Raw genomic sequence first — 11,837 nt, forward strand, 5'->3', positions numbered from 1 at the left:
GAAGCTATAAGAATTTCATAAACACAAGGAAATTAACACGCTTCTGAACAAGCAGTGGTCACAGATGAAATTAAGAAATTAGTTTGTACTATTAAACAATAATGCCAACAACATACTGGAAATTATGGAACACAATGAAAGCAGTCCTACAAGGGAAATATTTAGTGGTGAATTTGAAGCAGGACTCAAAAACAAGTCCTTCCCAGTCTTGGGCAGTACTCCCCCCATCACCCTCTTTTTCCCTGTAACTGTAACTCTTTGTTCTGGTACAGATAAAATTGACAACTACATCCTGTAAACAAAGTTTATGACACTCTGTTCTCAAATGATTCATAAGATACTGTCTTCTCTCAAGGCAAAGTTACAAAACTGTCTGCCCTTGTCCTGTCCCAATAAAATCACTTGCTGCATCACTAGAAAAACTACCCACCTTCTGTATAAAAGCTGAAACTTCTCTTTGTTCAACACTCAGCCATTTTGGACACAGAGTTGACTAAGCTGGTGTATACACTTTAAATCCTCCTGACTCCCATTTGGTCTCTCCTGTCTCCTAGAATTCTGCAACAAATTCCCATATCAAAAAATAGCCAGATGCTGTAATGCATGCCTGTAATTCCAGCACTTGGGAGACAGAGACAGGAAGATCACTATGAGTTTGAAGCCAGCCTGGGCTAAGTGAGACCCGGTCTCAAAAAGAAAAAAGGATAAAAATAGAAGAAGCTCAAATAAACAACCTAATGTTGAACATCCAGCTTCTAAAAAAGAACAATCAAGCTGAAAGCTGATAGGAAGGAGAAAATTATAAACATCAGAGCAAAAATTAATGCAATTGAGACTAAGAAAATACCAAAAACCTCAATAGATCAGAGCAAAAATTAATGCAATTGAGACTAAGAAACTACCAAAAAACTCAATGAATCAAAGAGTTCTTTGAAAGATCAAAAAAAATTGATAAACTCTTAGACAACCTTATCAGGGCCAGGGATTTAGCTCAGTGGTTCCAGCGTCTCCCTCACAAGCGCAAGGTCCCAAGTTCAATCTCCCCCACCCCCGACCCCGTACCAAAAAAAAAAAAAAAAAAGACTTAGCCAACCTTATCAAAAAGAGGAAAGATGTTCAATCCTCGGTACCGAAAAAAAAAAGAGTAAAGATGCCAGGGATGTAGGTCAGTGGCATCACGGCTGCCTAGCAAGCTCAAGGTCCTGAGTTCAATCCCCAGTATTACAAAAAAAAAAAGGAAATACTAGGCTGGGCATTTAGCTCAGTGGTGCTGCTGACTGACTCACAAGCACAAGGTCCTAAGTTGGATCCCTGGTACCAAAAAAAAAAAAGGGAAAGATTCAAATCCATGCAATTAAGGATGAAAAAGGTGAAATCACAACAGATCCTACAGAAATCCAGGTCATTAATACCTACTTCGAGAACCTGTATTCTAATAAGATGGAAAACACAGAAGAAATTACCAGCACTCAGGAGGCAGAGGCAGGAGGATTGCCATGAGTTCAAGGCTAGCCTAGGCTACATAGTGAGTTCAGGCCAGCCTGAACTACAAAGTGAGGCCCTCTCTCAAAAAACAAACAAACAGGCCCAGGGATTTAGCTCAGTGGTTCTGGCACCTGCCTCGAAAACGCAAGGTCCAGAGTTTGATCCCCAGTACCAAAACCAAAACAAAACCAATCAAACAAAAAAATCCACAAATGAATTACCAAAGCTGAATCAAAAAAGATATAAAAATTCTAAGTGAACCAATGTCAACGAAATTGAAGGGTTTTTTTTCTTTTTCTTTTTTTGGTACCGGAGATCAAACTCAGGTCCTTGTGCTTGCGAGGCAGGCGATGGAACCACTGGGCTAAATCCCCGGCCCTGAAGATATTAATTAAAAACCTACCACCAAAGAAAACTGAGGTCCTGACAGATTCACTGCTGAATTCTACTATCTAAGATCTAATGCTTCTTAAACTTCTTGAACTCTTTAATGAAACTGAAAAAGAAGCAGTACTCCCAAATTCATTCCTGGAAGCAAGCATACCCTGATACCAAAACCAGAAAAGGATCCAACCAAAAAAGAGAAATATGGGCTAATCTCCCTAATGAACACAGATGCAAAGAGCTTCAATAAGATATTGGCAAACAGAATGCAGCAAATCATCAAGAAAATTATACATCATGACCAAGTAGGATTCATCCCAGGGATATAGGGATGGTTCAACATATGCAATTCAATAAATGTAATACACATATTAACAGAGCCAAGGACAAAAATCATATGATCATCTCAGTAGATGCGTAAAAGGATTTGACAAACTCCAACACCCATTCATGATAAAAACCCTACAGAAAATTGGAATAGATGGTCTTTATCCCAATCTGATAAAAGCCATCTATGACAATCCAACAGCCAGCTTCATACTAAATGGTCAAAAACTGAAAGCTTTCACTCTAAAATCAGGAACAAGACAAGGATGTCACTATCATCATTTTTATTCAATATAATTCTGGAAACATTAGCCAGCACAATTAGACAAGAGAAAGAAAGAAAAGGATTAAGTATAGGAAAGGAAAAAATTGGAATTATTATTTTTTTTTTTTTTTGGTACCGGGGATCGAACTCGGGTCCTTGCGCTTGTGAGGCAGGCGGCGGAACCACTGAGCTAAATCCCCGGCCCAAAAGTTGAAATTATAATTTGCAGATGACATGATATTCTATATAGAAGACCCCCCAAAACTCCACCAAAAGACATCTAGATTTAATAACCAAATTCTGCAGCATTGCCAGATACAAAGTCAGCACTCAAAAATCAATAGCATTCCTCTACATAAATAACCAACTCACTGAGAAATTAGGGAAACAACACCTTTCACAATAGCATCCAAAAACATGAAATACCTAGGAATCAATCTAATGAAGGAAGCAAAAGACTTTTACATTGAAAACTACAGTACTCTGAAAAAAAGAGACTGAAGGTATCAGAGAATGGAAAGATAGCCCTTGTTTTAGGGCTGGGGATTTAGCTCAGTGGCACCGCGCCTGCCTTGCAAGTGCAAGGACCTGAGTTCGACCTGCCTCCGGTACCAAAACAAAAAACAAAAACAAAATCCTTTGTTTTGAGGCAGAAAGAACCAATATAGTGAAAATGGCCATACTTCCAAAACTATTATATAGATTTAATGCAATCCTGATGGAAATTCCAACAGCATATCTCACAGAATTAGAGAAACAATCCTAAAATTCATTTGGAACCCGAAGAGACCTAGAATAGCAAAGGCAATTCTGGGCAACAGAGACATGGCTGGGGGTATCAGAATCCCTGAGTTGAAATTATACTACAAAACAACATGGTTAAAAAAAAAACAAAACAGACTTGCCAGGGATTTGGTCACACCTGCCTCGAAAGCACAAGGTCCTGAGTTTGATCTCCAGTACTGGGGTAAAAAAAAAAAAAAATTAAAAAAAAAAACCAACTCCAGGATGAACGGAACAGATTGGAAGATGCAGAAACAACTCCAAACACACTCAGCCACCTTATCAAAGGAGCCAAACACCTTTACTGGAAGAAAGCCTCTTTAATAAATGGCGCTGGAAAAACTGGCTTTCTAGTGTCGATTCTGTGCAATTTTTATTTGATCCCTTAACCCAGACTGGAAGCCAACTGACTCTGGATGGCAACAGTTCTTGTGCCTCTGCCCTACACATCAGACAGTGAGTGCAGCGCTGTTAATTAAGGATAATAAATCTCAAAACGCAAAAGGCACTACAACACTTATCAAAAAATCTGTCTTTTCCACACTGGAAAGTTTAGCAATTTTTTTCCCCAGTACTGGGGATGGAACCTAGGACCTTCGCACTGAGCTACATCACCAGACCGCCCCTCCCTTTTAAATTTTGAGATTCGTCCTTACTAAGTTGCTAAATTGCTCAGGCAAAACTCAAACTCACAATCCTCCTGCCTCAGCCTTTTAGAGTTCTGGGATTAAAGGAATGCACCACCATGTGTGGCACCTTTAGCAATTCTTTAAGGGCCTTGTTTCTGGTTTTTAAAAAGTAAGAAGCAGGCAGACTTAGGAGGAACTATCTCTTCCCCTTTTCCTCTGCCATAGCAATTGAACCAACCTGTCTCTTACTTCTGATACATATATTTGCTGTGCTCCTCCACTTCACTTTCACATTGTCTATTTCTTTTTTTATTTTTTTATTTTGCTCGAGACAAGGTCTCACTGTGTAGTTCAGGCTGGCCTTGCACTCACTATGTAACCCAGGCTGACCCTGAACTCACAGCGATCCTCCTGCCTCAGTCTCAAGTGCTGGGATGACAGGCATGTGCCACCACGCCTGGCCTTTTAATCTATTCCTATCTAATCTAGTCCTTCATTTCTGAACACTAATCTGGCTGGCTTTTTTTTTTTTTGGTACCAGGGATCAAACTCGGGACCCTTGTGCTTGCGAGGCAGGCACGGGAACCACTGAACTAAAATCCCCGGCCCTGGCTGGCTTTTTGTAAAATCAAAATTCAATTCTAGGCAGATATCAAGAGAAATGAACATAGTGAGACCATCTCAAAAAAACAGAGAAACAAAGAGAAAGGGAAAGGAAGGACAGAGAAAAATAAATGCTGGGCATGGAGTGTGACAGCACATATTTATAACTCTACCACTTGGGAAGCTGAGGCAGGAGGAACATAAATGGACTACACAGCAAGACTTTGTCTCAAAACGCTCAATATTTTTTTTCTTTCAGTACTGAAGATTCAACCCATGGTAGTCAAGTACTCTACCACTGTGCTACATCCGCAGACCTGCTAAACGGAAAGCTTTATCTTCAGAGTTCATGTATCTTCTCTAATTGGAACATTTTTACTAAAATTAGATCCTTAGATCTTGTCAGAAGGATGCAACTAAAAATTTACAAGTCCTTATCTTCAAATACATAAGTTTACTGAGCCCCAAACATCACACGATGTCCCTCGATGCTCCTAATTTCAAGCCACTCTTTAATCTTCTCATTGCACATCCTTCATGATAGAAAAACTTAACCTAGCCAGGTGTGGCGCACACCTGTGATCCCAGCACTTCAGGAGGCTGAGGCAGGAGGATCGCCTTAAGTTTGAGGCCAGCCTGGGCTACACAGTGAGTTCAGGGTCAACCTGAACTACAAAGGGAGACCCTGTCTCAAAAAACCAAAACCAAAACCAAATATAATTAAAGATAGAAACTCACAGACCTGCCAGGGGTTTAGCTCAGGCGCGCCGTGCCTGCCTGGCAACCACAAGGTCCTGAGCTCAGTTCCCAGTCCCGGAAAAAAAACCTCACAGACCCAACATCAATAAACCCCAAATCAAATTATAAAGAAAATTTTATCACAACCCTTCATTTTCAAATTGCTCAAATCTCATGATAAAGAAAATCTTAAAAGCAGTCAGAAGAAAAAAAACCACATACAGAGGGCTGCAAATAATCACTGCAAGTTGATGCCTATTCAAATCATCCAGTGGTGATGCACACCCATAATCTCAGTACTTGGGAGCCAGAGGCAGGAGGATCCCTGTGAGTTCAAAGCCAGCCTGAACTGCATAGTGAGACTGTTTAAAAAAAATAAAAAAGCTTAAAGCAGCAGACAGTGGAGCAACATATTTAAGATGATAAAAGTAGGGAAAGAAAACCCATCAACCTAGAATTCTATATCTCATAAAAATATTTTTCCAAATGAAAATATTTTTCCAAAGAAAAACGTAAACTGCAGCCAGGCATGGTGGCGCACCCTTGTAATCCCAGCCCTGTGGGAGGATGAGGCAAGGGGGCCACAGGTTTGAGCCCAGCTTGGATGACTTAGACCCTGCCTCAAAACAAAAAGTAAATAAATAAAAATAAAAATAACAAAAAATAGAAAAGGGCTGAGACTGTAGCTGAGTACAAAGGCCCTGGGTTCAATCCACAGTACTGAAGAAAGGAAAAGGAAAAAGCTAGTCAGGCAGTCGCTCGCGTCAGCACCTGCCTACAATCCCGACAACTAGGAGACTGACCCGAGGGTGGGAAGCAAGTCAAAGGCGGCCCGCGACTTACCAAGGCTGAAAAAGGGCTGGGGTGGGACTGAGCGCAAACGCCCTGGTTTCCATCCCCAGCACCACAATAAAGACGCGGAATGAGCCGGCCGTGGTGGTGCACACCCGTGATGGCAGCACGCTGGGAAGCTATGGCAGGAGGCAAGTCTGAGCCAACCTGGCCAACTTAGTGACTACACTTGGCCTACCTCAAAAGTAGTTTTTAAATAAATACAATTAAATTAAAAGGCCTGGGAATGTAGTTTAATAATGATGCAGTGACCCTGTGTCCCCAATAAAAACCTAAGAAAGCATCAGTGCTCACAGATTTACACTAGAAAATACGTGAAAAGAAGTTCTTTAAGAAGTTACACAAGCCAGGCCAGGCGAGGTGGTGCACACCTGTGATTCCAGTATTTGGGAGGCTGAGGCAGGAAGGTAACTGCAAGTTTGAAGTCAGCCTGGTTTTTACAAGGTTTTTTTGCCACACATGAAATGGTAGAGTATTACTTAAAAGGAAAAGTATACTTTAAAAAAAGCAATAAATAAAACACCAACAATCTAACAGAAAAAGCAGAGAATGGGCAGTTCAAAAGAAGGAAATATAAAAGGCCAGTAAACCTATGTGAAGCTCTTCACTGATAAGAGAAATGCAAATTAAATAATTAAAATTATCTAAGGGAAAGATCAGTAAGTTTCACAATATATTACTACAACTGTGAGCCTACAGCATAGGAAAACAGGTTCTGTCATATATTGATGGCGGGAATGCAAATAGGTACAGTATTTATAAAGGGCAATTTCATATTATCTGTTAAAATTCCCCACCCTCATACTATAGGGTATACTTCTTTTCCTACTTTTACATGGCCCAGACTTGCTCTACAGAGCCTGTTTCTTTTCCTTTTTTTTTTTTGGTACCGGGGGTCAAATCCAGGACCTTACCCTTGCGAAGCAGGCAGCAGCACCGAGCTAAATCCCCAGCCCTCTCTTCCCACCTTTAATAATACTGTGCTATCATTTACTAAATAAATAAAATTCAAATACATTTAGTCTTGTGTTGCATTGTTTAGAGACAGGGTTTCACTGTTGCCCAGGATGGTCAGGAAGGTCTCAAACTTGAATTCAAGTGATTTTCCTGCCTCTGCCTCCCAAGTAGCTGGGACTACAGGCACTGCTGCCACACCCAGTGTGGCTGCATCTGACAGAGTAATGTAAAATAACTGAGAGGCAAGATAACATAGCACCATAGTATTACACAGCGACCCTGTCTCAAAAGAAGAAAGATTATTTTGAAGAAATGGAAGATATATTCTTTTTTTTAATAGCACATTTACTGGTACATTTTAGGCATACATAATGATAACACTCATACGGAATTTGCACCTGTACAAGGTACATCCCACCTCTTTTTTCCCATCACCCTCCCCTCGTAACCCTCCCCTCCCCATGTACAAAAGCTTTGTTAAATGGAAGATATATTCTAAGGGGCTAAGAGGAGTCCTAATCTTTGAGGAACTTCCTCCAGCAAAATACAAAGCTCCTTACACATCTAACGGATCAGAATCTCTAGGATTAAGGTACAGAAACTTGTACTTTAACCCCGTTAATTTTTTTGGTATGCTGTCACTTTAAGAGTAAGCAAAAAAATAATCAAACAGGGCCAGGGATTTAGCTCAGTGGTTCCACCACCTGCCTTGCAAGCGCAAGGACCCGGGTTGGATCCCCAGTGCCACAAAAAAGAAAAAGAAACAAAAAGTCACTTTGAAAGGCTCCACATAGGTGGTGACTCTTGAACAAGTTTCAAGGAGGGTGGGACATTCAGTGAGGAGGGGAGCAGCAGGAGAGGAGAGGTGATTCAACTTTGGGAGGGATGTCCACATCCTGGACACGGAACAGCACCACATCGCTCCTGACCACGCAGCTGCAGCGCGGTAATGGACAGGATCAGCCACCAAGGTGGGAGCTGGTTAGAAAGGCACCAGGCTTTCATTGTTTAATTCTCTGAGAGTTTCTGATAGTTTTTTCATTACCCACCCTGTAAAGAGAAGCCTCCAAAGTAGTAAAACACTGACAAAGAGGACCAAACAAGTTGACCAATATATAACAAGGACTTAAAGGAAAGTAAAAAAGCAAAAAAATCATTTTGGTTTGTGTACTGATTACAGCTAAACATTTATAAAGGTAGAACTTTTATAAAAGAAGGTTTTCTTTCAAGGGCTGGGGATTTAGCTCAGTGGTTCCGCCGCCTGCCTTGAAAGGACAAGGATCTGAGTTCAATCCCCGGTACCAAAAAAAAAAAAAAAGAAGGTTTTCTTTCAAAACAATGTAGAAAAAAATCAACAGTTATGCAAATTTAGAAGTTTATTCAAATTTAGAGTGAAAAGAAAAACCAGAAATTTAAGCCACAGCCAACCATGGTGGTGCACACCTATAATTCCAGCACTTTGGAGGATGAAGCAGGAGAACTACAGAGTAGGAGGCCTGGCTGGGCTACATAGTGAGTTCAGGCCAGCCTTAACTACATAGCCAGATCCTGTCTTAAAAAACAAAACAAAAAAATTTAAGTCATTATAAAATTAATTCCAATGTAACTAGGCAATTCCTACATTTGTAAAATGACTGATACATGTGCTTTCTAACATCCTGTCTAGCTCAAATTTCTAAAACTATATGCTACACAAATTCTTCAAGCTTTGAATTAAATACAGATTGGTTTAAGTAAGTTTAACCTGATCATTCAAATTACCCTGAAATGTTATAATAGTGGTAGATACCTCCCATTTACAAGTACTATTTTCAGACTTCCTATTAGCATGTGTTGTGAATACATGAGGAACAAACACATAACTGTCTTCTAAACATTCCTAATAATAATATGACCTAACTACTCACTGAAGAGGCATTAGGCCTCCCAATCTTAAAATCCCAAAAGTCTCATGAAATTAAGAGAAACATCTTCAGCTAACGAGTAAACATAATGCTAAATACAGCTGACTGACAGTATTAAATTCTGAAATACTTAGATTAAATGATAGCATATGCCTGTAATCCCAACTACTCAGTAGGCTGAAGCAGGAGGATCCCAAGTTCAAAGCCAGACTGGCAACAAAGAGATACCTTGTCTCAAAGTAAAATTTTTAAAAAGCAAAAGGATTGGAGATACAACTCAGAAGAGCGCTTGCCTGGGCTGGGGATTTAACTCAGTGGTACCATGCCTGCCTTGCAAGCACAAGGTCCTGAGTTCAATCCGCGGTACCAAAAAAAAAAAAAAAAAAAAAAAAAAAACAGTGCTTGCCTAGCATTTGGGAGGCCCTGGATTCAACCCTCAGTACTGCAGAGAAAACAGATTATATAAAAATTTTGAGATATTTATTAAGCAAAACAGGTAGCCCTTTTTTACAACCTGAGGGTCACTGTACATCTCCTTTGGCTACACAGTGAAAGACTATCGGCGGCGCTGTTCGCTCTTAATTCTGCCATTCTTAACTCTGCACGTTACACACTTTGTTACTTGAGAGAGAGGACAGAGAACTATCCACAGCGACAAGATTTTATCTATGCTGCAACTGAATGTGGGCTAAGCAAGTGTATCATAATAGCATTTTACATAGAATGTTTCTCAATTTAAAATAAGATTTTGCAGCAAAAGAAAAACTTAGAGAAAGTCAGCTTCCTTAGAGTCTTCACAATTATGTTTTATTTTCAAGAGACTGGTCTGCAAGGCTAACAAATCTTACAATTTAAGACAGATAAAGCAAGCCCAGCAGTCTAAGAATAAACATGCTCCCATAATATGAAACATAATTAGTTTCTAAAACGATGTAACATATGTGGACCATGGAGAACTCAGAATTGGGGAGGACCAGTGGAAGTAGGTAAGATAAAAATGATCACTATTAAACACTCATCCTTTATTGTAAGATTGATCCTGCGGTCATATTGGCCCTTTTAATAAACCCAACGGTCTAACCCTAGCTACGAGAATAGTTAAACTATGCACTTTTAAAGGCCAGGGATTTAGTTCAGTGGTTCCACCACCTGCCTCAAAAGCGAAAGGTCCCAAGTTCAATCCCTGGTACCAAAAAAAAAAAAAAGAAAGAAAGAAAGAAAGAAAAAGAAAAACTATGCACTTTTACAGTTAAGGCAATAATACCGTGACAGCTCAAAACCAATACCACAGATCAGTGATCCAGGAGATAATTAAACTTTGAGTCTATCAGCAAATTAGCAACCACATCCCTTAAAAACAAACTCGCTTAGACACTGCTCCATTAACTTTCCCCAAAAAGGGCAGCTTTTGTTGAAAATCTCTCCTTTCATCGCTTACAACCAGCATGTTTGCTTTGGAATTACACTGCGGTTTTGTAAACACCGTCTCCCAGGAAAGCTGAGGACTTTACCTCAGCCTGAAACCGAATCTGTTTTGGGGAAGCCACCCCATATTCAGTAAAACTGGGTCTTAGAACAAGTGACTGATTTTAAGGGAGATCCACTTGCACTGTGCATCATAAGAATGAGGACAGTTTAAAAACTCAAAGTCCAGTGAGAATGTATTCCTGCATCAAAAGCGTTTGGATTCTAACAAAGGCACTGCTAGGAATGTATGATTTATTGGCTAAGTTTCTAGGCTTTCTCCATCTCAATTTTTTTAAACCCGGCAGGGGCTGGTCGGCGGGTACCGAGAAGGTCCCGGGAAAGGGGTTGCGGAGGGGAAGGCGCGCCCCCGAGTACCGTGGGGAGCCGGGGTCCGGGGGCGGCAGGTCCTTACCTGCCAGCGGCCGTAGGTGAGCAGGACCAGGGCGATGGGGATGGCGGTGCCGGACATGGCGTGAGTAGAGGGCAGGCCGTACTCGGAGTTGTACAGCACCTCCAGCTTGACCACGGGCGGCGAGGCGGGCCGCGGCCAGCGGATCACGTCCTTGGTGCACTGGCCCAGGTACATGACCATCACCCAGACGATCACCAGCCTGCGGCCCACCAGGGGGTCCAGGTTCCAGATCCAGAAGGGGAAGAAGAGGATGTAGAAGAGCTCGTTACCCAGCTCGGTGCCCAGGCAGAACAGGTAGTAAAGCGGCCAGTTGCTCACGCGCGCCGGCTCGCCCTCCTCGCCAGTCAGCGAGTTGCGGCGCTGGGCGCCCGTCATCCGCGCCGCGCCCGGGCCCCGCTCGGCCGCCAGCCCGTTGCGCACGCCGTTGGGGGCGCCGCCGCTGCCGTCCCCGGGTTTGGCGGGCCGCGACCTCGCGTCTCGGCGCCGGGGGGCTCTGGCCGAGGGCGCCTCGGCCGCCTCAGCTTCGCGGGGCGGCGGCGCCTGCACGCCGCACAGCCGCTGAAAGCGGGCCACCTTCTGCGGCTCCTGCAGCCAGCCGGCCAGCCGGGCCAGGCGCGGCCCCAGCGACATGCCGACCGGACGCGCGGCAGGGCGCGAGGGCCCCAGCGCAGCCCGGAACCGTCTCAGCGCGCCCGGCCCCCGGCGCGGCTGCGCCTCCTCGCTCCACCCGCCCGAGTCGGCCGGGGACGGCGCCACAGGCCGCGCGCCCCGCCCCACCACCGCCTCCACGCGCGCGCCCCGCCCCGCCGCCTCCACGCGCACGCCCCTCGCCCCGCCCGGAGGCTTCCGAGGTGCGGCCACCAGGCGGCGCGGAGTCCAGAGAGCAGGACCTGGCCTGTCCCGCTTCAACTGCACCCGACCGGAGCGCGCTGGTGTTGTCCGCTTCCCTCTGCCCTACGCAGCCTCGGAAAGGTCGCGATCCCGGTGGGGGAGCAGCACGGGTGACCAAGCTGCCAGACATCCTGTTGGTA

At 43.4% G+C, this 11,837-nt stretch overlaps 1 protein-coding gene across 1 annotated transcript in view; it reads right to left on the minus strand.

Annotated features, from left to right (window-relative positions):
• Positions 1-11,558, minus strand: part of Sgpp1 (sphingosine-1-phosphate phosphatase 1) — a 40,025-nt gene extending 28,467 nt beyond the window's left edge. Inside the window, exon 1 of the mRNA XM_004837419.4 lies at positions 10,807-11,558. Coding sequence (XP_004837476.2) covers positions 10,807-11,436 — 630 coding nt within the window. The 5' untranslated portion in view covers positions 11,437-11,558. The remainder of the gene's footprint in view (positions 1-10,806) is intronic.
• Positions 11,559-11,837: the final 279 nt, after the last annotated feature.

The sequence above is a fragment of the Heterocephalus glaber genome, unplaced genomic scaffold (assembly GCF_053883595.1).
Source record: "Heterocephalus glaber isolate CG9 unplaced genomic scaffold, H.glaber_assembly_v1.0 deba00001608, whole genome shotgun sequence".
Classification (NCBI taxonomy): Eukaryota; Metazoa; Chordata; class Mammalia; order Rodentia; family Bathyergidae; genus Heterocephalus; species Heterocephalus glaber.